Raw genomic sequence first — 27,464 nt, 5'->3', positions numbered from 1 at the left:
TGTCTTGTCTTTGTCAACTGAACCAGTCTGTTTCCTGTCTTCAGTAACTGTGTGACTTGATTTCTTGAGGTTCATGTTAAATCATACTAGCTGTAGTTTAAATCTCTTTCAAATTAATGTTTTTTGTGCCACATTAACATTTCATTGGTGCGTTGCACTGTATGTTTTTGTCCGTGTGTGTGTGTGTGTGTGTGTGTGTGTGTGTGTGTGTGTGCGCATGCTGTCACTGTAGCTGGCTGGGGCAGCCTTGACAGCCTGCTTTATCTATCTGCTCTATAAAGAAGAGGAGGACTTCGGTACATTGTGATTTAGCTCTAGAGCGTCTTTTGTGGTTTAATCAACTGGAGAGACAAGGTTGGAGGGCATTGTGGAAATTTGACATCTCTCTGCATGTTTGTCCTTGTCTGACTGTACGTTACATGTGAAATCTCTTGGCTACGTACATGTATACCAAATGAACCATTTTATTTTCTTTCATGATCTTTGCTGAGTGTGAAGCATGCAGCTGCCTGGCTTTGGCTGTATATTGCAGATTGTTGCTCTGCATGTCGTGTTAATGGGTTGTGAAGGCTGACAAGTACATAATAACTTTGGAAAAGTCAAACATCAACAGCAAACAGAATGAGATTCTCTTGATTAATCAAAACTTGACTTGCATCCGTTAAATGATTTGGTTTGCAAAAATAATATATGTATCCCTATTCAATTGTGCCTCATCAAGTACCTGTGCCAACAAGAGAAGGTGGTGTTTGGGTATCTCCCTATTATCATGCACATAAAGCACTGGTGTTATTTGGAAACTAAAAATAAACAAGATACAAATTTTACTGATTCCTGCTAATCCGGCCAGAAAGATGTTTCTCTTTCGGCTGTGTTATGAAACATTTCTGCACATTATCCCATTATTGTTCTTTGCTCAAATTACCGCAGTCTTCTTAACAAAGGCTGCAAACATAGAAAGCCGAGAGGCATTTTTTTCCCCTCACTTTTCACTCTCATGTCAGCATCCTAGAAGCCAAAATGTCAGTCTTCCTCTATGCCTCTACGTATCCATCACTGGAGGAGAAGGGAGAAAAAAAACACAAACTTGCCTGAAGAGAGATTGTGATGAGTCAATATACAATGCCGACTCGCTCGATAAGGTTTTCTCAGAGGCTCAAAAACTGAATCTGGGCACTTGACTGTTTATCCTTGGAGCCCAGCGGACCCAGTGACTTGGGTCAATATTTGTTCCTGCTGTTCTTCCTTCGTTTTTGGATTTTTTTTCTACAGCAGCCGTGGATAGTTTAGTGCTTCCGTATAATGCTCTGAAATTCTGTAGCTTTACATGCATCCATGTTACTTATCTTGGAGCCTTTTAGTTTTCTTTATTGGGACTTTTGACTGAAGACAGAATACTAAGATGAGTGTTTATACATGTATCTGCTTCTCGACCCCACCCAAAGTGCTTTTGAATTTGCTTGGACAAGCTTGTGCACACATGTGCTGCTGCAATAATGGCTGCTGACTCCCTGACATCTCCATAGTAACCACCTCCATACTCTCCAGCTGCCTCTAACCCCGTCACCTTTAACCCCTCTCTATCAACTCAAGCTTCCTGCAGTCCTCCATGGTGACTGAGCAGCACTCCTGACTTAACACTTCCTGTTTTCAGATCTGTGGGATGGTGTTCACCTGCTGTTTATACAGACGGATCAAGATGGATACTACATACTGAGCCGACCAGGCCTCCAACACACCACCTACAACAGGCTGTTGGCGCAATGACCAACTTCAACCTCTGACTTTTGAACTCTGACTGGGTGATCGAAGCCAAATGCTCACATGTGTTTCAGGTCACCTACATTGCAGCCAGAAACAAATTGTGCTGTTTAACAACCAGACTGATTTTTGGTTCCTTTTGTACAATACTGTACTTCAGTTACAATATATGTCCATCCAGGCATAAACATTCCTGATACCTGACTGTGATCTAGGCTTCCTGGAGCACCATGTCTGGTTGCATTATTGCCTTGGCTGAGATGCATGCTTTCATTTGAGCAGGACTGAAGAAAGGGTAATCTTTACTCACGTTGCAGTCTATTCAGATAATGATACACATTGATTTAGTATGTTTTCACTGTGCAGAATTATTTAATAAGATTTTATGGCATTCCAGTGCAGTAAGCTGAGCGAGTACACCATACACACTGACTGGGGTCACTATTGAATGGTGGTGGGTAACTTGCGTTTGTCTATTTTGTAAACACATTGTGCCTCTTTCACATTTTTGCTGATTGAAAAAATAAATAAAAAAATAAATATTTAAAGGGAGCAGGTAATGCACTGTGATGAGCGGAAGCAGATGAAATAAGTTAACTATCTTTATTTTTGTAGTTCCGTCTATATTAGAGATAAATAACACTAAATTCTGGACTGCAATGCTTGTGTGTGGCCACAGACATTTCAGGAGGCTTCCAGTCATGTTGGTTTGTAGATTACTGAATTTTTAACTCCACCTAGTGGTCATCAGTGGGTATATGTTCTACTAAGTGCTGTATTATTACAAAGTGCTGCAAATAAATCTCATGCCATACTATGACATTTGGAATTGGACATATTAGTTTTGATGCTAACGTTTTCATTGCGGATATTAATTTTGAAAAAACTAATTTCATCGTCTGTGAGCTTTTGGTTTATTTCCATACCTTTCTCAAAACACTGAACTTTTATTCCCTGCAGGGTAGAAGCTGACCTTTCTGCGAGCCAAAGAAAGCAATGACTATGTTGTTTTCACTGCCTGATCTATCACTTCATTCCTTTGGCCATAGCTATCACATATGGAACAATGAGAACCCTTGTTGCCTCTATACTGAGGAGGTGAAAGGTCGTAAATTGGCTGTTGTGTAAGATCAAGTAGTTTCTCAATATAGATGTTTCTGTTTCATAGTTAAAAGTGAAAATGTTTTGACACCTTTTTCATTTTTAAGGTTATGTTGCAGTTGCCATGACTCAGTTTTTTGTGAAGGACCGTGTAGGATTTTTTTTTTTCTTCATTGACATCTAAATGAAGGTTGTTCATGTACGGATGGTTGATGATGACATAATGATATAACACTGGCATGTGCTCCAACTACTGATTGTGCTATTCACAATATTGACGTGAACCTCATGAATAAATGTTTGAATATCGTTGCATTAAGAAATTGCATTGTGTAAATGAAGGAGGGCGGCCATGATTCCTTGATTGCTGTTGGCCTGCACTCTATAGTTGATGATATTATGATAATGAGGGTATGACTGTATGTCAACTTGAGTTTGTTTTACATATTCATTCATGTAGGACACAGTGACAACCTTGTCCTTAGAGGGCTATACAGTATATGATGCCCTTTATAAATTGATTGTGTAAGGGGCGGGCATTGTTGAGTAATCGACCACTAGAGGGAGACAAAGGATTTCTTTTGAGTCCTCTTAGTTGTGGAATAGTCCTAACAACTGGGCCAGTTGAGTCACACCCACTGCTTTGTAGTATTCCCATATAATAGAGGATGCACTGTTTTGAATTGTCATAGTTTTTGCTCCACTCATGTTTGAAACAATCAGCATGTTGTTAGTGTTAGTCATGATTGAATTCATAAGATGGACCTAAATCTTAACCGACTGCTTGCTTGCTTACTGTAATGAACAAGCCGGAGCGGCCTAGTTCCTAAAGACCATTGAACTGATTCATATTGTCTGATTCACTCGTCTATTTTTCACAATCCGTGCCTGTTTATCTAAACACACTTCATGTCTAGTTTGCTCCTCAGAATGATGCAAACTATTCTCTTCCTCAGTCTCACAAAGAGCTTTGCAAATCTGTCTCGTTGCATTTCCTCTGTGTACGCTCGAAAGCAGCTTGTATAAATCTTTCCAGATAATGCGAGCCGGAGTGAGAGCTCAGGTCGTGGTTGTTCACTTTATCATGTAATGTGTGGGCTTTGGTTAAAGAACACTGGGAAAACAATTGTTAACGTGTGGGGTCTCCCCACAATTCAGCATCGGAAAATCTTGTCGGCTTCCCAGCTCAAACCACACTGATTCAAGGCTCATTGTTAGTGCAGTTCTGTGTGGTTTTAGGGTTTTGTTGAGGTAAAGTCTCTATATATTAAACACTGCCATGCACATGGATTGTTTGCGCGTTACTGTTTGTGCTATATTGTTGCCATATGACCTAACTATTTGTCTTTGAAGCATGACTTTTCCCTTTCTCTTTGTTTTCTCTCGGCCCCAGATTACTTACAAGATACTGTGTCGGTTCAGAGCGATCTATCATTGTCACCCATTTAGGAAAAAGGGCACAAAGTTTTAAGAGGTTGGACGTTCTCCAGCATTTTGGCTTCATTTGGCCCACGGAGTCTGTCAGTCCCTTTGTCTTCATCAGCTATAGGAGGATGGCTCTCATTTCCTGCAGATGTCACTCGCACACATTGATGCAGAGCGAGGGCACACTGATGCTGACAAGATAAAAAACACACACACACACACACACATGCGGTCTACACCCTTTGCCAAAAGAGACCCATGAGGGAGAATTGGGAGCAGCTGGAGATTCACCACTCTCCCACGTGTTGAGGCCTCTTTGCATCACAAGCGCACACACACACTCACACACTGCTTACACCTTCAATCCTCATCCCATTGTAGCCGTGGGGACGATATTTCAATTGGACACCTCAGGAAGTTACCTAAGAACATATGTTGTGTTGTGTGTGAGTGTGTGTTTGCTTGTACATAGGTGACACACATAAATACCTGCAGACTTACATTAAGGAGAGAAAAACATTAGAGCAGTGAGCGAAAAACCAAATGTACTGATGTCATTTCTACATTATAAGTGAATGCGTTTAATTTTATGAAGCTCTACATACGTCTCCGTGCATGTCAGCACACAATCCCATGCTTGAGTTATGGTTTTGTGTGTCTATAAGGCGTTTGTTGATCCCATAAAACATATTCTGGCACAACATAGCTATTGTCTCACTAAATGCACCTGTGTTCAATATGTGCAGTAAAACTTAAGGGCTCAGTCGTGGTGATCAAATGCTGCTGTGCCTTTTAGAATAATAGATGTGTGGGAAAAGTCTTCAGTAACACATTGTGTTGAACGTAACACGCCTGAGGGGGAATTTTGGTTAAGGGTTCATTGTGTTAGTGTGGTTCCCGAGATCGCCTCTTGTCTGCGTTAAAATTGAGAGGACAATGCTCGTCTTGTCTGTAAAATTAAGATTACATCATTATCCAAGCGCCGGGTCTTTGTTTGGCTTTTTTGTAGCTCAGCAGAACTGCTCGGAGCCATGTCAACATACAGACAAAACAATGTAAACAGCTCACTGGAAAAAAAGACTTTGAAGTTAAGTCCATCACAGTTACTGACAAGACTACAAAGGTGGGTCAGATTAGGCTGAATGTCAAGTTAACGTTTGTCAGATATTAAAGGGGGGAGCGCAAATGGACTTCAAAGCAATGTGACAATCAACCATGGGCCAACGAGATTAAAACATTTGTGAACGAACTGCAGGTGCATGCACCAAAATTATGAATTTACTCGATGTAAACACTACGGAGCACACCTGTCCAACATCACTTACAGTATAGTCATCTCCTACTTACATTTGTGATTAATTCTTAGTTTTATAATTTGAACAGTACTGACCAGGTTTGGTCCAGAGCAGAACCAGCTTTGCTTTCTGAATCACACTGACCCTCACACACCTCAGAAGGAGTTTGTGTTGGCCTGCAACACATTAGCTATGACTGTAAATGTGTTTGACAGATTTCTGAGGGGATCAAAGCCGTAGAGGAGGAGATGGCGTGTTTAGATAACCTCAACACTGGACGTCAAGGCTTAGAAACCTTAAGACCAGCACGGCAACATAAATCAAAATCTTAACATTTGTTCAAACTAAAATACTTTTATTTGGCATTTTAAGTGAGCGTAGGTGCCAACATAGATGCGTTACTGTATACAGTACCTAACTTTTAGGAATGTATGTGCCATATTTGTAGAGGTGCTTTAAGCTTCATTTCATCAAAAGGCCTCAGGATGTAAGATCCAGAAATGCTCATAATACGCTACATCAATAGGAAATCCCTCAACTTCTCCCTGGAAATAAGAAGTCAGCACTACTCTGCCACAACACGTTAAGGTCTCAGCGGTTGATTTCTCACACAAGCCAAAAAGGTTGGGAACCACTGTCTCGGGACAGACCATGTTTTGGCTTGTGTTCGCTCCGAAAGGCAGCCATGCTTTTTACACTCGGTTATGATGACGGCAGTTTGTTCAAGTCATGTCAGCTCTGCCTTTCATGCCCAGACTTGGGTTTTGTAGCATTTAGTAAAGATGGAGTCGAGTGTAAGGCAAACTTCATAATATTTACATTTTGAAGGTGTGAAAAAGAAAAATGATCTCTTTCAATTTCAGGCGGTACACTTATAATTCATCACTAATTCATTAATCTCCATTTTCACTTTTCATTCAAAACCCTTTGACCTGATTGGGTGATTAAAAGAGACTGATCCCCTAACAATGTGGCTGTATTTACACACAATGATGACACATTATTTGAAATGGGGGCTTTGAGTTCATACCCCAGACCCCTAAATGTCTCTCACTTTCTTCCCAGTACCCCCACAGTTGAGAAAGCTGTGGTTTCTGAGGTATGTATGTGTGTGTATATGTATGTGTGTGTCTTTCAGTGTGTGTGTGGGAGGGTTTTTGTCCATGGGAGAATGAGTTTAGATGGAAACAAACTTCAGAAAGTGTTTCAAGACGCTGTTTCAAAAGCGTGCTGTCTGATAATGATGATGAGGGTCATGTTGATGGGGGCGTTGATTGATACCAAACAGATTGCGGTGTGGCTGCAGGGTCACAGAACCACACTGGGATGGATCGGGCTTCCAGCGCAGGTACAGTACCACACCACAGTGGCACCTGATGGAACGGTCAATGAACCTCTGTAGAAATGGAAGTAGCAATGTCATATCGCAGACCTGACCAGCATCGAACATTTTGATAAATACTGGCAGTTAATTTAGCGTTGCTTACATGATGTAGGTTTGTGTATCAGTGTGTTTGTGTAACACCCATTCTTTGTATTGAACACATTGTTGTGATTTGTGGTATGCGATCAGATTTGCTTACATTACGCCCCGTACTTTACAGACTAGTTTCCCAGCGTGAGTCAAGGAAGAAGTGTCTCTTGGGTCAAAAGAATTTGTTTCAAAGTGATGGATGTTGTGTCGCTTATATGTGGTAAAGCGGCCCAACAAGATGGAATTTCATGCTTCAAGTATGTCAGGGGTGCTGCACTTCAACATGCCTCCATGGCATTTACTGATGGTGTCCATACACTGTAATTTATATGGGCTGAGTGGTGTTTCTCTTTAAAGTGAGGGTTGGAGTCTGTAAACTTTTACAAGCTGGCTGGAGTGTGTCTACACCCTATGGATTTTTCTGCCACTTGATCAGCAAGCACAAACAAATGCTACATATTCAGCTGTGTATGTTCTATGATGCGGAATGAACTGCAATCACATTTTTTGTTGCATTAGTGGCCTTAGTGTGCTATATTTGTTATCAAACTATAGCGATAGCTCTGTCGGACGCTTTGTTTTCAGGGTGTCTGTCTGTCTGTCCTTACGTCTGTACTCTATATCTCAGGAAGGGAGGGAATTTCTTCAAATCTGGCACCACACGAACATTCACATGGACTGAAGGATGAGCTGATTAGCTATTGGTGGACAAAGGTCAAGGTCACCATGACCTCACAAAAGACAAATATGTGGCTGTAACTCAAGAATTTCTATAATTATTCATGATGAAAGAGACTAAGGGAAGACTTTGAAGAAAGCTGAATAAAAAGGCACCATGTACAGAGGGGAATTTGATCCCCTGCTGATTTTTTAAGTTTGGTCCAAAGAAATGGACAGTCTATAGTTTTTATGGTAAGTTTATTTCAACAGAGAGAGACAGAATATCAACAAAACATCCAGGAATAATATCATTATATATAAGTTATAAATTAATTTACATTTGATGAAGTGAAATAAGGGGAAAAATCAGCAGGGCGTCAAATACTTATATTTTCCCCACTTTACATTACATGAATCTGGACAGACTACACAAACCTCAACTTGAACAGTTGGCTGAGTCATCCAGCTGCATGGTGGTAATTCTAGTTTGCCGTCATCTCTGTGCACAAGTGACGTATTTGTGTGGTTTTGTAAGATTTCCAGGTGATATCAATAATGTTTACCCTTCTAGTCTGTGAAAAACATGACTGACAGTTTTTCAGGAATAAAGAGTAACCCTGTTGATTTAAACACGGCGCAGTGAGCTGGAAAGGATACGATTTTTGTATAAAAACAGATTAGTCTGTCAACCTGTGTTTGTTTATGCTCCAAAGATGAATGGACGAGGAAGAAGCGGATATGATATTTGGAGGGAGAGTGAATTTATCATCTGCAAAAAAAAAAGGAGGTGGGGTGGGGGTGGGGGCACAGACACAAAATAGCGTGAGAGGAAGTTCTGCTCTTCCCACTGAGATTGATGGCATGGAGGAGAGCATGGGAGCGACCTTGACTTTGTCTGGAGAGTGGCGTGAGCTCGGAGAAAGAAACGGAGAGGGAGATTTTGTAATCAGTAAACAGGCTCTTGAGTGCCCTTTAGGAAGTAAACACTTGAATAGGAGGCATTGTGCCATTGCAGCGCATAGCCTTGAGCGTCAAGATAGAGAGCGCAATAAAGACAGATGGAAAATTGGTTGAAAAGGGAGGAGAAAGATGTTTGGACTTTGAAAATGTGCAAAATGTGAAAGGTAATTTGGACTAAACGAGTGCAGACATCACAGCGCGATGCACATTCTTTTGTCTCGGAAAGCAGACTCATTTGCATTTAATGGGAGTTTTGCATATCAGTAGGCGACTTGTGAAACAATCAGCCAACGATTTCCTGCTTCTTTTATTGGCTTCATTGCACAATATACAGCACTTGAAAACTTTTTTATTGAGGCAGGACTTTTGGGGGGGGGACTAGTCAATGTCAAAACAGGGTCCATCTATCCATCCATCCGTCCATCTGCATCTTCCTTTCATGTATAAACTATGGCCCCATTATGAACCCCCATTTCAGACCTACAGTACATTACAGTAATCAAGAGTGTTATTACTTCCCTCCCAACAAATGAATTTGTCTATTCCAACATCTGCTATCACTCATATCAATTTTTACTGCCTGAAATATGCTACGTGCTTGCTTTTTTTTATTTTTTTTTTTACAGCTCTTAGATTCCTCTGATGCAGTCAACAGCTAGCATATGGATTTCCTTGTGCCGTGCCTCACCAGGAAATGATGTGTTTACAAAAACTAATATTCTAATTGGCAGTTTCATGGCAGCACTGTGCTGGAGGTATTTATCTCAATTGTAGCCTTTATGCGAATATACTTTTGACATTCATGAAGCCATAATGCAGTTTTGGAAACATAAACAGTGTATGGCATTTCACGGGAGTGCAATACTGTCGATGCATGCAGCTCCTGAAGCGTCAGTGTTAATTTTCTTCCTCTTGAACAGAAAGGTGCACGTCAGGGCTTAAGACGTGCAGCTGCGGGAGCTTTACGGTCTCTATCTGGATATCTGTTTCAACACTGCCTCAGACGGAGCACGCCTCAATAAATCAGGATTTATCAAGTGAACATGATTTTGATTGTTGTAGTTGTTGCTTCCTTCCATCTGTGAAACATATCTGCAAATCCATTGAGTAGGAGCTGCTGTGATTTATAAACAAAGATGGATTCGGGGGTTTTTCATGTAACAGAGCTCTCCTATTGGACCAAACCCTCCCAGTATACCAGTATGTAGAAACACAGTACAAAGCACTGTTTACCCCTGACACACTTCTGCAGACCAGTCATAAGCTTCGAGTTTAGTCACCTGGAAGTTTGGCCAGAAAAAATAAGAGAGCTTACCTTAAATTGCATGCCCTATTAAACCTTGCAAATGTGAGTGAAATCTGCACTCACTCCACCAGTGATCCTAAAACAACATTATTTGTCCTGGAAGTGATTTCACTGTGGGATTAAATATAGAGTGCTGTTTCTTTGTTGAAAAATTGCCCCGAAAATGGTGTAGTCTTTCGAAATTGCCTCAGTGTGGAACATTTAAATCCTTCTTCTCGACAAACTTTTCGATGGCCCTTTTGAACAAATGTACATTGAATAAACAATATAAATATAAAACAGACGCAGAGAGAAGGCGTAGTTACCTGCACTGTGTTTGTAAGTAGTAGTAGTATAGGATCCTGTTATAGGAGACTATAGACTGCTAGAGGGGCTTGCAGCTCTTTGTGTCAAATGTAGAGTCGCTAACCACGAATGAAAAGCTCCCAAAGGTTTTATATACTGTCACTCCCCAGACTCTGCAAGACGCAAGTGTTTGTGGGGAGCAACAAGCTCAGTGCCTTTAGTCAATGAAAATCAACTCTGTACTTTCTGTCCCAAGAGTCTACATTTCTTCAAGAAAAATAGTGAACAGCGGCATACAGTATTTCTGCTTTTTATTACAGTCAGTAAAGAAGCTCACTGTAGTTTTACTTACATTTTGTGTGAACATTATTGGATGAAGATATAGTCCAAGTCTTCATTTAAACAGCTCAGCCTTGACACTTCGAGAGCGGCGACATTTGGAGTTAAAGTGAACTTTTCAATTAGGTTTCCTCTCTCAGGTGATTTGAATCTTAGACCATTGTGGGGCATAAGATTTATTGGTGACAGTTTGAACTCTGAGTGTGGTTTGGTGTTCAGACAGTTCAGCAGACATTGGTAAGCTGTTTCTTCTGTGTGGCAGGGAAAGTTTCACCAATACTGTGACCGCAAGAGTGTGTGTGTCTGCATGTGTGTCTCTGTGTGTAAGGGAAACTCTGGATGACTCTAGCATACCATCGCACAGACACTCAAACTCATACACACACACACACACTCACTTCTTTTCCTCTTGCCAGAATAGGATCCTTGTTACACATAACATCGACCGTCTCTGACACACATGCCTCGCATTACTCCTGGCGTCTTCTTCGCTTCTCGTAGCGAGTTGTATACGTTTATGTATGTGTGTATCCGGGCTTATCTACATGTACAGACATGTTTGCGTGAGAGATGCAACCCCATGAGAATTTGCTGCAGTAGCACAAATGCTAAAGTTCTGGTCAGAGTCAGCATTATAGATGAAAACATCAGGATTATGATGAAGTAAAACACCACAGGAGATCCAGATATAACTGACATGTGATTCTCCATCTTTCCACCAGATGGACTCGGTGCTCTAAATGGCATTTTGGCACACATCATCCAGGCATCCCCTCCTTGTTAGAGGTGTAAACCTTCAACTTGGATTGTGTGCTGACGGTCGTGCTGTTGGTGTGCATCAACAGCAAACAATGTGAATCATGCCTCAGTAAAACAAGAACAGGCTTTAGCAAAACATTGTGTGCCTCCTGAAGAAATGAGGAACTCTTTGTTCCCCTGTGCTTATTTCTTAATGTTGTAATGTATTCTTGCCAGAGTATTTATAGTTCTCATTTATGGTGCTTGGAGAATGCTGTGTAAAAAAAAAAAAAATAGTCATGTGGTTATGAATAAGTAATTATGGTATTTTACACAAGGAAGAAACGCAGAAACAGATGCAGGGGGGCAAGTTCACACGGCCACTAAAATAATCACCATGGAGACCAGGATTTAAGTGTGTACGCACATACGTACGCAGGGGCTCGTGTGTGATGTTGCACAAAAGCCGCCCCCCCCGATGTCTATTAAAGAAGCGTCTCTCTCTATCTCTGTGTACGGACGAACATGCCTCCATTTGGCGATGCTAAATCGGCCATGTCCATCTCTGGCCAACTGGTGTTGTGTGATGATCGAAGAACACTGGTGTGGAGAAAAACAGGGGAGGTGTTAGTGATCATCACACGAGCATGGAGCAGGGATCTGAAGGCAGAATTGTCTTTATGAATAGAAACAGCATTAGCGAATGCACACTTGAATGAATTCCTTAATCTTGCTGTTTGACTGGCATTTTAGCAACGTTTGAGGGGTTTGATTCTACAAAGTGATGAGACTGTAGCAAACACGCCCAAGATACGATCAGGAAATCCTCTTTCAAGAGAAATGATGGCTTCTCCCAGACACTTATTGACATGCTTCCAACCACAGTGCGCCTCTCAAGACAAAGAGTGTCACCGCCTGCTGCAGATTTCTGCCAGTCCTCATTATGCAATCTTAAGCTTTGATAATTCCTCCAGTGCACCGTTCAATTAGAAACACATGGCCCCGAGATCGCAGAGGAGCGCAGAGCTTCTAATGTCTATACAGCCTGCGCCATGAGTAATTGTTTCTCCCTCGCTAGCACCAAGCCATTTTTTAACCTGCTGACAGCCAGCAAGCAGGAGGAGGAAAGGAGGAGGAAGGAGAAGGATAAAGGAGAGGAAAGAGGAGACATATTAGATAAGAATGAATCCATAGCTGAGTTTTTTAATTTTTTTTATTTTATTGTCATTGTTTGTTTAGTTTTTTGGCTGGAGAGGGGAGTTGGGAAGAGATGTGAGAAACAAAGGCTGTAGATGAGGAGGCCGGTTACATTGCCCCTTATTTTTTTTTGTTCTTTCCTCTCAGCCAGGAGTTGTTAAGAGTGAGGGAGGTCCCAGGTGAGCTAGAGACCAATGGAGGCTGACATCATGACAGGACACTTCATCAAAGCCTGCAGAGGCTGTTTGGATACCTGCCCAGGCTTAGGAAGAACTGTTATAGCTTCTCCTATATACTGCTAGGTAGTGCAGGAACTCTCTCTGCTTCACCGGATATCAAGTTTGTGATAGGTCATGTAATACGTGTGTGTGCGTGAAAGAAAGACAAAGTGCAGCCATTTATAAAAAAATAAAAAAACTCTGACCAATTGAGGATATCTTGGAGACATTTCATCTTTTTCATTACTTCTCGCCTTTTTTGCTCTTTGTCTCTGGTAATTGATTTGTTACCTTGGACATAATGTTACTTTTTTTTTGTTCCGTCTTCTGTTTTTATACGTCTGCGAGAAGCTGTAGCCCAAGGCTATGTGCTCTTGGGTCACCCAGCCGTCCGTCTGCCACATTCCTGTGAATGTGATATCTCAGTAACACCTTGAGGGAATTTCTTCATATTTGGCAGAAATGTATGCTTGGACTCAAAGATGAATTGATTAGATTTTTGGTGGTCAAAGGTCACTGTGATTTCACAAAAACCACTTGCCATAACACAAGATTTCATGCGCTTATTCTAACAAACTATAGCACAACTGTCAGATAGGATAAACTGATTAATCATGATCATTTTTTCCTGGCCATTATTCACCACCAAAACTCAGAAGAAACAGAAGGGAAGATTGTGACCTTATTTGGTCGGATACTGAATCGGTGACACTGTTCTTTGATGCCCCTCTTGAACTGTGGTGATTGTGTAGATCTGAGTTGGACAAATATGGGTGTGAACTGCAACTTGACTGTTTGGTGAAGAAAAGATACAAATGGGAGATGCTAATCCCAGTTTTCAAAGCCTTCTGAGGAAATGCACACGCATATTGTTATAGGTGGGGAAGAGAAAGAGCATAAATAACATTTCGATGCTATAGCCTTTACGTTTTTAAATGTTCTGTTGTGCTTTATTAAGTAGTACGTTTAGCTGTTAATGCCAGTGATAGCTACAGTTTCTACTATATGTAGAAAAAGCAAAAAGCTACAGTGCTTTGAAATGCTTCATATGATTGTTGAAATCTGGATATGTACAAGATCTTTTTTTTTTTTTTACAATTTTGACATTTATGAACAAAACGACTGATCAAATGATCAAAAGCAAAAGAAAACAATCAGTTGATAATGAAAGCAATTGTCAGATGTAATTATTGAACAGAATGAACGGAGCACAGTTCAGCTCTGGAACAGAGTTTCACACATTTCTTTGAGGTGTCAATAGATAACACTGAGGTCGCCAGTTTCTATTCTTAGTGAGCGGATTTCTTCTCGTCATTCATCCTCGTTTTGAACTTTGCCACACTGTCTTCCACGCCTACAGTATCCCCTTCTTTGTCAGATGTCAGTCATTCCTGGCCGGCGTGTAGCTGCTGGACCCTGCTGGGTGGTGTGTATGTGTGTGTGAGCCCAACTCAAATACCCACAGCTGTTCACAGCCATTTAAGATGGAAAGTACAAGGGGCGAGTGGAGAGGAAAGACAGAGGGGAGCGGAATCTGAGAGTCGTGAAGTCGATGAGCTTCTCAAAAGCTCCAGTGCACGCTCTCTCCCCGTCGTCGTGTTCCTCTGTGGCCCGTCCAGAATAACCATTTAGCTGCTGTGGTTGGAATCCCAGCTCACATGACTCAAATCCTCCTCTGTGGGAGCTAACTTTGCTTGGCATCTTCTTCCTCCTCGCTGGGTCTTGGTGATGTCACCGATCCGGGGCCCCCTCGTTGTCATCAGGAGCCGGTCTCGGCGGCTGATGTCACAAAAGCTGGCTGTTGTCGTGAGCTCGAGCCGCTGACGGACAGCTTGGTGTGTTTGTATGGCACAGATGGTTGGGGAAGGGAGAGGGAGGGGAGGGAGGGAGGGAGGGGCGGGGACTCGGGTGCCAGCACGGAAGGTGGCAAAGACGCGTCTTATCAAGTGGTGCCACATGCGGGCTCTGATGTGCCATTGTGACAGGACGTTTTTCTCCCTTTCATCTAATTTTGTCTCCTATTGTCTATTTTTTCCCTTTTGTTCCTCTTCGCCTCTTTCTCTTCAGAGTCATTAATTAATTTCTCGTTGGTCTGTGCCTTTTTATTTTTTTGCTCACTCCTGCTTATTCTTTGTCTTCCTCTCTTTGTCTTTCTCTCTCCAGCCTTCTATCTTTTCTCCATCTCTTTCAATTTGCAAGTGTGTTTGTGGTGGTTTATCTACATCTCTCATCAGTGCTCTCTTTAGCTCCCTCCTGCACCGTCCCCTCTATTTCTAATTGGACTGCTTTTTAATCCCTCTCTTTGTCTGTCTCGTACTTCCTTGTGTGTTGTTTCCCTCTCTCCCTCTGCTCCTCTCTCCTTCACTCCATCCCTCACGTTATTCTTTGTCTAGTATTGTGTCTTTTTCTCCTTTGTGCGCTCTGACAGGCCTCTTCCTCTCATTGAAAGTGATGGCAGGCTCAACTCCACTCCATAATGCTGCTGATATTTTTCCCACTGGAGACCCCACTGTTGCTGCTGTTGCTGCTCTCCCTCCCTCCAATCCATACTCCTCTGTTTCCTCTAGCTCTGCCAAGCTTCTACTCTACAGCAGGGGAGCAGTTCAACAAGACTGGTTTGTTTTGGAGGGTCACTGGGCCCCAGCCTCACAGAGATTAATGCTTAGACAGACTGGGATGACATTTATGAGGCATGGGCCAGAGTATAGGACAGAAGAGGGGGGGAAATAGTACAAGGTAATGGTGCTGGATCAGATGTGACCCATTGCTGACGCACACGACCACTTCAGAGGGAAACCCTTTGAGAGACACAGGACTGAAGTGTGGTTGTGGGACAGTAAAAGAGAGAGAGAGGCCACATCTATGTGTCCAATAAAGTTCTTTCATTCGCTGCCTCAGCATCATTCAGTGACATGCTAGTGGTCACTGACTGATAGCGACCGATTCAGCGCCAGCCAAGTGTTAAAGTAACTCAATCAAATAATTCATTTCTCAGCCTTTTGCCCAGAGTAAACATTAATACATGTATCGACGTAGCCATCAGTGCAAAGTGATCACTGGTATCGAACAGACACACACACACACTACAGTCATGAATTCATCCATAAATGTCTCCGATTCTGTCGGCCGTTGGCAGAATGGTGAATATTGCTCATTGGCTATAAAAGCCTGTTTACTCCTTTCTGCCCTCTAACGCGCGCTACACTTTGCTACAAAAGGTTCGAGGGGAGAAGTTATCAATATGGAGCCAAATTAGAATGGATCTGAGAAGAATTAGAACATGCACACTGCTCCCTCCCTGGGAAAAGCGCCATCACTCTTCACAGCCATGTGATCAATGGGGCTGAGACGGTGTAGCCAAGCTGCTATCCATTCTCATTACTGACAGCGCTGTCTGCTGCTTTCTCCTCGCCGTCCGCCAGAGGCTCAGAGACCGGTCTGCGTCGGATGACTGTCAGAGTGGATTTGCAGGGGTGTTGAGGGCAGGTTGCGAGTTGCTGTGTTTCTCCCAGTGGAATTTGTGTGTTCAACGTGCAGCCTTTGGATGAACTTCGATGAGTGTTGATGAACCTGCGCAGCTATATCTGCAGGAGCCTCACTTTAGATAAACACTTCGTCTCGGTTATCTTCCTTTTTGCTGCACCTAGAAGTGAGACACACTTGTTATCTGTCTACTTTAAACCATGCAATTTGCACAAAGTTAGAATCCTTATAGGTTCTTGTATATTTTATAGTCTCAGTCACTAAGAAAGTCTTTTTTTTTCTTTTTTTTTTATTGTTGCACAGTCTGCAGCTTTGTTTACATGCAAAGGAGTGCTGGAAAACTAGAGCAAGCATGAAGGACAGGGCATGCAATTCCATCCAAAACATGCAAGGAGCATGAGTGGCATGACTTCAGTGGCCTTTTGTGCTTCCCCAGCGAAGTCCTGTGGAGTTCAGATTATCATCAGCCGCTCTATAACAAACATTCCTTATTCTTCTTTGAAGCCGTCTGAAGTAAGCAGAGTCCCACTGATTAAATTCAGTTTCCCTTCATTTCACCAAGTCATCTGTGTCACATAGTGAGTAATTGGTTATGATGCACACATGCACACTCGCATACACGCATTCTTTTGTGCATATCCACAAACAGCCCCACAGAACAATAATGAAAGGATATACAGAACAGCACACTATAGCACATATAGCGAGTGATGCGCACACTTAAGCCTGCAGATGTTCAGATGCAGACAAGACACTAGTGTTTGCACGTGCACTTACACCATCATACCCTGCTCTGTTGATTCTGGATAACTGGAGCTTCTGTGAGCGAACATGCCAGAGCACAAGATACATCTCGTCATGTCTTAATTCAATTATCGTAGAATTCTAAATATCCATGCTTGTTTGTCTTGGTTGAGTTACATATTCATCTCAATTATGTCAACGAAAATCCCCACTCAGCTTTCTACAAACAGCTCCATTGTGAGTTGGAAGCCTTTGGGGGCTGGAGGGATCAGGGTAATTAGATTGAAAGGGTAAATTATTTTTCTACAAACACATCTGAGTGCTGTTGTCATGTATGAAGCTAATTGTTCTGGGGGCAAGAGACTTGCTACTTGGGTACAAGAAGCCTTTTGTTTTACAGTGTTGTCTTGTGTAGTTCAACCCGGAGCTGTTTAAACAGCCAGAGACATTTGATTTGAGTTTAAGAGCACTAGAATGACATATGGCGTGGTCCTTAGGGCTTTGTGGGTAACTCAGATATGCCAGAGGCTATGGGAATCGCCAATTTGGAATGTTCACCATTGACACATCTTTTCTCTGTTGAATCTTTTTTTTTTCTTTTTTCACTTTTGTGCAGCAGACATATATGTAAGAGAGTGACCTTTTGAAGCACCACTTGTGTGGTGATTCATATCTCGTCCGCACTGCACCTGTGAATAAGGCCAGTATCATTACTCACCCGAGGGGAAAAAAGGAAGTAATGAAATCTTGCATCTGGACCCAGCAAAACAAAGCACCGACCCTGCAGCACATACATAATATCATACTGTGTTGTCATGTAAATATCCTCAAGTAATTCCACAGTATCCCTCTTTTATTTATCCCGAGGGAGTTATGACTGAGTTACGAATGAGAACAAGCCACAGAGGCAACAATGAACGTGAAAGGTGATATCGATTTTGATGAATGCCAAATGCACGCTGCTGGAAACGCGAGCAATTTCACAAGGGCTGAGGGCTGCATTAAAGCACAGTGTGTCTCTGGTTTCACCCGCCGTTCATTTGGGAAGTGTTGCATTCAATTCATTTGTCCCTGCGTGTCGTTTCATAGACAGGGCAGGTTACTGATGGTGGCGGCGGCGGAGCAGTCCTCCATCATGGCTGACGGTTGTGACAGTAATGCAGACTGTAGCTGCTAATGGGACCGCCGGGACTCTGTGCCGTGCGCGACATCAATCAGGGTCCTCAGCACACTCACTCAAATGGCCCTCCTCACTCACTCAACACATAGCAGATGTCCCACTCAGATCCTCCAGCACACATATAAATAATGCCAAATGCATGCTAATGACGTTGTTCTGTTGCTTTGGCAAAACAAATCCCCATCATGGCTACAAATGGCTGCAAGGTGCTGGGCGTGTTCTCGCATCCTGTTCGAGGCTGTTTAACGACACTTCGGCGTTTCCTCTACAGCTTTTAATACTCGTCTTGTTGAAATAAATCTCTCTGCTAGACGGAAGTTGACGGTTATTTATGGTCTTAACAACCCATATTGGCCTTGTCATGTTGTCACCAGGTCAAATGGTTTATTATAGTAATCAGAGGTTCAGAGCGCTGGTGTGTGTTTTTTTTTACAGTGAAATCATGACGAGATGATGAGCGTTTACTATTTATTTACTTTGGAATGAAATATGTATGGTAGGGCCACCTACCTGTACCATGAGGAACCAGGGTCAGAGTCTGTGGTATGAGGCCGCTGTGAATGTGTTTTCACAGAAGGGTGATAAATGGTTACTATGGTATGTTAAAGGTTTGTCTAAACCTGGAGTGTCCTGGCAAACATGGAAACTCATTTTTGCAGTTTACAGGGACCTTATACTGTATGTGCAGGTCATCAGCCATTTTTCTCCCATGATCTCTTCACTTCAAGTTTTCCCTAAACTCCACAAAACGACCGACACTCTTTGTTTTACCATGGGTCTCGTACAGTATTTGAATCCCACATGCCAAGCTACAATTGCTGAAAAATCTCTGTTGGTGGTCTGATTGTGAGAGACAAGAGCATGGAGGGAACGGGTTGTGTTTACATCCATCTTTGCTAGCTTGCAGTCTTCTTCTTTCCTGGCTTTCTTTTTGGCACGTTGCTTTGTTTCTTGGCACAGCACCACCACCTGTAGATCACACGAAAAGTGCGAAACCATTGGCAGGAATGTGCCAGTGTAATACAAACAAAAATGGACTTATCAAAACACTGCTTCAGTGCTATTACCGGTCAGAATCTCCACAGGGTACCTTGGAAGGTGCTGCAGTCTTTATGATGTGCAGTAGCTGACGATAATTAACGGGCAAGTGGTCAAAATTAGCATAAAGACACTATTGCCAGTTGTTTCAGGTAGCTATGGTAAAGAAGAGACAAAACCATCTTAAATGGCAAAGTGATGGATGCTTTTATCTGTGTGGTGCAACATGTATTCTGCTGTGGCTATACAGCATTATTCCCCCAAAGGAGGGGGGACAATCTGTGTTGCTCCCAAGGCGCCCTCTCAGCAATTAAAGGTCTCACCTTCACAAAGGATGCTACAAGTTCTTCAGAGTGCGGGAGGAACGTCACTTTATTCTTTCACTCTTAGCTCGTCCCTTTGGCCAGGTGCTGAATCGACACACCAGTGGCTGTTGAAGCGGAGCATCGATCCCTCCCCCAGTCAGCACATCCTCAGGGGGGAGAAGGAGAGAGGGAACAGAGCGATATGCTTAGAGCAGCATAGCCCCTCTTGTACTAAAAATGCTGAGACAGAGAGGAGATGCGCTGATCTGTGTAAGATACACTCTTGAACACTGCATGATGGACGCGATAGGCTGTAACCTTTTGGCAAACTTTCAAGGTGTTTGGAATACATCGGTGCGAACATCTTTCCATCTTGTTGTAGTTGTGGTAGTCGATGTAGTATTTGTATGGAGGGCACAAAGCCTTTATTCTGACAGTTCAAACAGCTACATCCCGCTGCCCTTTTCACTCGCTGAAGGATTCTGTGGCTTATTTTAACACTACCTGTTCTCCGCGGTGAATCACGGCTTCTTTTCCTGGACACACTGTACTGTCACCTCAGCCCTCCAAGAACAAGATAGCCCCTTTTGTCTCAGTGTACCTGCTCATTTCCTCCATTTCCACAGTGACACCGGATTAAAGCCCCACGATTTCTCCCACTTCCATTATTGCCCCCCTCCCTCCTCAGCCAGGCAGGGAGGTCTTTTTGCAGTCGGCCCCCTCCCCCCCCGTACCGTAGGCTGTAATCACTCAGAGAATGGGGTAATTAGGGCCACTGTAGGGTAATTACCAAAGCTTGAGTTGTTTAATTACGGCCTTCTCTGGAGCTGTCTGATGCCAGTGACAGTGGAGGCGCCACTCACTGATGGAGTGATTTCATCCTCTTGACTGCAGCAGCCTGCGAGGGACTGGGAGAGAGGTGAGAGAACGAGTGAGTGTGAGTGGGAGGGATCGTAGGAGTTAAACTGACTGAGAGGTATCGGCGAAAAAAGCAAAAGATCCTGTGTGTTGATAAATGCACATTTCTACAATAGCGAGGAGAGGCAACAGATCGCAAAGACAAGCAGAGTTAATTTCTGCACACAGGTCAGCCATTGTGGATAGATATTTCTAGAGATGTTTCTTCCATACGTTTCTTCTTCTACACAGGGTTGCATAACAGCTAATTTACCAATCAGGAAAGGAATTGACAGGTCAATCAATTATGAAAATAAACATCTGTTGTGATCCTATGTCCTTTTGATTTGATTAAAAAAAAGACATAACAGATGGTGAATGTGATTTGACACTTTGACGTTGATCCAATTATAAATATCTTGACTTTGGAGTTAGTTTATGCAAGGGTTTATGCTAGGTTTTGGAGAGATTTGCTACAGTATTTGCACATCTGTGTTGTGAAATTTGAAACATACTATAAAATCCACTGTAATTCATAGTGGTGGAGATTTTCAAACGGCAGCAGCAGGGAACAACATGACAAACAGGCACATCCCATTGGCAGTGTAACAGGTTCTTGTTGAAATAAGTATACATGTATGAACGTGACTGAGAGAACAAGGGCCTCCCTTTGGTCTCCTCAAACAGGCCGTGACGCCTGAGCACGGACGTCTTGGACACCAACAGTAAAAAGACGTGTGGACCTGAAGATTTGTGGCAAAGGCCAGGGGGGGTCAAACCCCAAACTAGGGGGAAGGAATTCACCCAGGCGGCCTGACATTCCCTCAACTGGAAAGATGACTCTGTCTGTGCAGTGTCTCAGACCAAGCCCAAAATAGTTCATGGTGAGAAGTTTCCCGCCACCCACGGACCATAGTTCTACAATCCTAACGAGACTTATATTAATGTACGTGATTAAAACCATGACCAAAGACCAAAGAAGACTTATCGGTTTTTAATTTAGCTTGACTGGAAGGTTGGAATTCACTTCAGACCATAAGGTTCAGACTAAATCAACAATTCAGTCCGGTATGGTCAGAAATTGAAACGGTCTGTTGGACAGATTTTTATGGATGTTTACTAAACATCAACTTCTCGAATTTTTTTGATCTGTTCAAGTGGTGATTGAGAGGCTCTTTGATGGTGCGATGACCTGTTAAATCTTTGTTTGGATTTCAATGAGTTGCATGTGAGCCGTATTTGTGTATCCACTGTACCAGAAATCCCTGTAACTCGAAACAGCAGATGAAGATGTAAAGACAGAAAATATTTCCTGACAGATGTGTCGATTGACAGTGGTCTTTTGGCCCTTTGAACCTTGACCTCCTTCTCCCATATGACAGTTTAGTAGCATTGCCCCCCCCCCCCCCCCCCCTCCCCTCCTTTTTTTTTTAAAGTCACATTGGTGTTTTTGTGTTGGTTGCAGGAAGTGTTCATTGAAAAGCTCATTTTATCCCCAGCTCTTCAACAGCAGATTGTAACTCTGCTTGTTTCTGAGGGTTGAATGACAGACATGTGTTTCATATCCTCATCTTCAAACGGCTGAGTTATAGTTATTGTGAACGCTGCAGATGTGACATACTATCATTTTTTAAGATATCTGGCACGGTGCTCGACAGATGTTACAGCATCACAGTGGAAGGACGATGATGGATGAACCGGCTGCATTCCCCCGCTGACGAACCACAGCGACGCTGAAGGGAATCACCTCCGCTTACAAGACAAGGATGGCCGACAGTGGCACTTTGATAAAAACCACAAGTACCGCGGCGTATATCTCTCTGAGCTTTTATTTGTTTTCAGAGGGTGTATATTAACACACTGTGAATGTCAGTCAGGTGGAACCGTCGGTCATATGAGTGTAAAACGAGGCGACACCAAAGGCTTGTTGGGAAATGCTATTTCCAGACCGCCGCACCTTCCCTGGCAGTTACGACGCAGGGTCGGATGGACAGCCCTCAAACATCTCTGACACTCTGCACTCACTATCTCTGTCACCAAGTCCGCTAACATTTCTGAAAGGATGTAAAGACGTTACAGTTTTGTCGAGTTGCAGTCTCAGGAGTTGTTGGTACACAAAGTGTTTGGGTTTATTTCAGAGGGAGGGGGACGGAGCTTTGTAGATTCTTGGGGTTCAACAAGCACTTTCTGGCGCTGGCCATCCATATGTTTTGGATTGTCCCTGATGTGTTTTCCATGTGTGGTATCCTCTCATAAATTAATGAAGGTGCAGGCTTTGGATTGTTTGGATTTTATTTACTCTATTTGCTCTGTAGAAGCAAAAAAAGGAAAGCTGTTTGTGTGCTGTTACTTTGCTTTGATTGGCTGAAGATTGATTGCACAACATGCAATTAGTTGTTGCATAATTACTCGTCCAATGTCAATATTGAAGTTCGCATACAGAAATAACTGCACCGCATTTAGAACACATCTCTTTTGCCAACATATGTCCTGCTTATGTATGGTCACCTGGCTGATTCCTTCTAGTTCAATAATGCCTCACTGTCTCGTGGGATTTCTCTTTAAACAAAGCAAAGCTTTTGAAACTATTTCAAAGCATTTGAAAGAAAACAAGGAACTTCGTATCAGTGACCTTCCTGAGTTCCAGCTATCTCCTGCATCTGTCTGTGAGTCTTCTCTCCAATTAGTGAGAGAAAAACAACCTAACTCCGAGAACTGAGACAAATTCAATCACAGAGTGAAAAAAGGCAGCCTCAGTGTTTGATCTCGGTAGGCAACAGGATACAGAAACCTTCGCTGAAATGTGTTATCTTCAGAATAGACTGCAGCCTCACCTCCTCCACCTCAGTGACCTTGTCATTAGGCTCTCCATCTTATCAGAGGAGAGAATGATGTCAGCGCTCATCCCTTTTCACCATAACAAGGGGGTGAAACCAGACTCTCCTGCAGCCAGTCAGTTAGAAATAATTAAAGCGGAGGCTCGGAGATTTAACAGGAGACCACAAATCGATAATAGCCTGTAGTGTGAAGACTAAAAATGCTGGGTAGGGTTTTGCTGCAAATAAAAATAAAATGGAAAAAAAAAGCCCTCTCCATGGATTCTGATGTATTTCCAGCGTCACATCAGGGTCAGTGTAATGCAGTTGGCTGCCAAAGTCTGGTTTTTAATTGGCTCCCTTGTGTTGATCATTGGACTGTTCTCTCCTGGACTCCTGAAGCAGCAGTACAGTGCTACTGCCTCGCTGCCTATTAGAACTGACAGTTTAGCATCCATCACTTAATGTGTCCAATTTCTCAACCTCCTGTCTCAGGGAGAACTCGGAGCCTAAAAGTCCAGCTACTCTTACTTTTCTCTTGTTATTTCTGCTTTGTTGTCCTTTTGTTTAAGTTGTATGGATGTATGCAGAATAGCATTAACCCCGTCCTCCAGCGTCTGTCAATCAACACAGCGCCCGTCCTTTGTGCATCACGTCACTTTTGCCGAGCGCCTTCAGCGGAGATGAAAAAGCCACCTGACCCCTTTTAAAGCGGAACTCCGCTTGCAGTCCTGTGATCGCTCTACCATTTGTGCCCTTCCCCATGGTTTAGGTTTGCCCCCACATTTCATGGCTTCAGACACTCTCACTGAGATCAAACTCCCAAAGTCCCGACCCCCTACTGGGACTCCCTCTGAAAGTGCTAATGACCCTGTTTGTCTGGGGGGAGAAACCTGCTCCCCTTCTCTTCTGTCTGCCTCCCCCAATGTCCTGACTCCATCTTCACTTTATAGTGATTGCTTTGCCACTTGTGCTCCACTTGCGTGACCCTAACTGCCGTAAGGGCAGAGGATGGTTGAACTTTCGCTGTAGGTCAGTGTCTTTGGTGGGAGAATAGTGCTGGTCTAGTTTAGTACGGAACAGACGGGGAAAACACCTGCTGACTTGCCAGTGACACAGGTGTTGACATATCTGCGAACATGTCGCAGAGTGTAGATTTCTATATTAATACTTGCCTACAGCCTTGGATTTAGATTTGGTCCTGAGAGTTTTTTGCCGTGTCAGTTTGACGGGCCTTCAAGGATAAGACTCCGTCAGTAGGAGGACCATTAAATATTAATGTCAATACTTGCTGGATGTTCACAGCCTGAAAATAAATCAGAATTTCTGTGTAAATCCATCCTAAATGACAATATATGACAAAGGACCAGCTGTATCGCTTCCATCTGGCTGTGTTTCAATAACACAAACTATGTGAGGAATCTGATATGAGAGCCGTGGCTGTGTATCCGGTGTTTTGCAGTGATGCGTCTTTCCTCTATGTCAGCGGTTAGGATCGCAGAGAGATCATCTGAACTGTGATGATGCGTTCCTGGGCGCGGACCAACTCGACATTATCCGTGAGACTTGAATTTGCCGCTCCCCGCCCCCGCTGCTCGAGGCCTCACATTACCATGAGCCCACAAAGTAATTTGTAGACAGATAATTTCAATGACCTCTGACAGCAACTACACATTGTTCACTGTAGTGCTTGTTTGGCAGTGCCGCTCTCAGGGTTTCAGCTCGTTGCTCGTTTTGGAGGAGCTGGCAAGAGTGTCTGTGGTTGCCCAATTAGTGGTTTTGGCTGACGGGCCAGGGGATCAGTGTTAGTTAGGGGAGCACAATAATCTGCTTCACGTCTCACATCTATACAGATACAAGGTAACCAATGAGAGACGACAGTGCATTTTAAAATGTAATCGGTGCTTTTTTTCACTGTACTTAATGAAGAGACACAGCATGTCCAGCAGGATTCATCCAGGCTGTGCGCCATGAAAATCTCCCCTGCTCAAATAGCAGAAACAGAGAAGCTGAAGTCAACTGAGAACCCAGCCCGAGTTCACGCATCAATCACTTGTGCAGATGCTGCTTAGTTTCTCAGTCGTAATCTTTGATGGAGGGTTTGGTCTGCGGACTTCTCACCCTTTTGGGAACCCCTTAAACTGTGCCTTATCAACTGCAACTCAAAATGTAAACGATGAAGGGCAGCAGGCACTTAGGTTGACATTGAAATGTGGAAAACAATCTCCCCAAAGACCCTTCAAGAAGCAGTAATTGATATGGTTGTGTGGCCATACACTGGTCCCTTGTAGACAGCAATATTCGTTACTATGCATTATTGGAGTGGAGCAGAGTAATGCTATTATTATTCCCAATACTTTATTCAAGAGAGTAGACAGTCCATCCCTTAAGGTTGCTTTTTAGTAATGTGAGCAGGTTTTGCAATGGATCTCTTTCCTTTTGGGACAATGGTTATTAAGCAAGAATGCTCATTTGGATCTTAGATGTCAAGAGCACAGAGAATTATTGTGTCTCGACTCCAAACATTTCAGTTCTAAGAAGACCAGGAGAAAAAAAAATGGTAAGAGGAGAAACATGATCTACTTATTATTGCAAACTAGGATATTGTTCAAGAAGAAAAAGAGATGCATCATTATAAGAGAATCAAGACTGGGTGGGATTTTGAAGCAGAAATGTAAAAGAGTATAAGGTTTCTTTTGTGCAAAATTATTGATTAATATAAAAATACAAATTTTCTAAAATGTTTCAACGTTTATCCAAAATGTATTTGCTCTATTGCTGTTATGTCTGTGTTTACAGGATGGTGTCGAGTATTCAAACTAAAGGTTTTCATAAATAATCGGTCAGCATGATGCTTCTTTTTTTCTGGCCTAAGTTAACATGTCTTCCATAAAACACATAAACCAAACCAAACAGTCTTTGTTTTCCTGCAGGGTGGATCAAATTCACTTAGTTTGCTGTCAGAAGGTTATCTCCGTGTGTGGGTTTTAGCCATCTGAAGCAGGACGGATGATAATATGCACTTATATATATAGTCTGACAGTTTTTTGTAGGCTATTGTGATATCTGTCTCCCCCCAATAGCCTTATAACATTTTTGTGGATGTTTTTATGTACGACCAGAGCTGCTCTTGAAAAGTCAGCCAGTTCTTTTTTTATCACTCTCTCAACATAGTTCAGCAGCAGTCGCATAGTGGTCAGTATAAAAAGTTGCAGTGCATCCACAATGAGCATAAAGGCTTCATTTCAGCATAGGATGGTATGGGAAAAATCAGAAAGCCAGTGACTGGAATACTTCTTGGCAGATGCCCTGATTTTGTAGCAAAGGGCCACTTGTGAATGAGTCAAACCCAGTTTGAGGGGGAAGTTCACTGATGCTCCGGTACCTGTGAGAAAACCACTCACTCTGCTCCCAAGTCTTGGGGCTGATTAGTCAAGGGGTTTGGTTTAAGTGCTCCGGATGCTTGTGGTTTTCAATTTAAAGCCTTGACACGAATCCAAATAATCTTGTGGCAACCCCAGAATAACTTCTCCGCCTGGTGAGATCTGGTATGTAGAAGCAGAGACGTCCAATGGTTGATTTCATGCCCCTCGCGTGATTACCCAATCACAGTCAGTGATGAGCCATGGGAAAAGTAAACACTTTTCTTCTATACAACAGTGTAACTTCTAAACCTTTAGATGGTTTCCCTCTGTCAGGTTGTTCCTGATTCAATTCCAAGCTCAATTATTCTGACATTATGATTAATTTATGCTCGATGAAAAATTAGATGAAAAGTTAAACTTTAACGTGTTCATGTTGTTGCTATATTTAAACTGGGAGAATGTGAAGAGAGCTTTTATTATTACCAAGAAATGATTGCTTGTATGAACCAGCGTAGAAAATGAAAGTGTTCAGTGGAGCGCCGTCAGTGTCTATTTCAGATTTAAGACATCACATTTTAGCCGAATCTATTATGTTTAATGGTTTATCATCATGATTCTGTTAATCAAATATAAAAACATGTTTTCTTCACTGTTGCTTTGAGCAGCAGCGAGCCCCCCATCACAGCTGGAATCGATAGTTTTTTTTTCCGAGGAATGTGATGCATGAATAGATAATTACAGTCACTACGGCACAGGGAGAACGCCAATGAGTTGCAAGCGTGCGGTAATTACTCTCCAGCATGTGAAAATAAGTGCCTGCAGTACTGATTCTAGTGCTGCGAGTGTTGGTGTTAAAAGGAGCTGATAATGCCTGCAG

The 27,464-nt window shown here is 42.8% G+C and overlaps 1 protein-coding gene across 3 annotated transcripts in view; it reads left to right on the top strand.

Moving 5' to 3' along the window:
• The window catches only part of tspan11 (tetraspanin 11), a 78,529-nt gene that overhangs the window by 10,292 nt on the left and 40,773 nt on the right, over positions 1-27,464 (top strand). The window contains exons 8-9 of one of the 3 annotated variants that reach the window (XM_085769571.1): positions 233-354; positions 1,655-3,185. The exons of 1 other annotated variant lie outside the window; for it this stretch is intronic. In XM_085769571.1, the coding sequence (XP_085625697.1) occupies positions 233-307 (75 nt within the window). In that variant the 3' untranslated portion in view covers positions 308-354; positions 1,655-3,185. Of the gene's footprint in view, positions 1-232; positions 355-1,654; positions 3,186-27,464 lie in introns of those variants that run through there. One more of the 3 variants, XM_085769573.1, reaches the window with a different exon arrangement.

The sequence above is a fragment of the Trachurus japonicus genome, chromosome 23, assembly GCF_045865225.1.
Source record: "Trachurus japonicus isolate A0001 chromosome 23, Traja_1.0".
Taxonomy (NCBI): Eukaryota; Metazoa; Chordata; class Actinopteri; order Carangiformes; family Carangidae; genus Trachurus; species Trachurus japonicus.
This window is presented reverse-complemented; position numbering and strand designations above follow the sequence as displayed.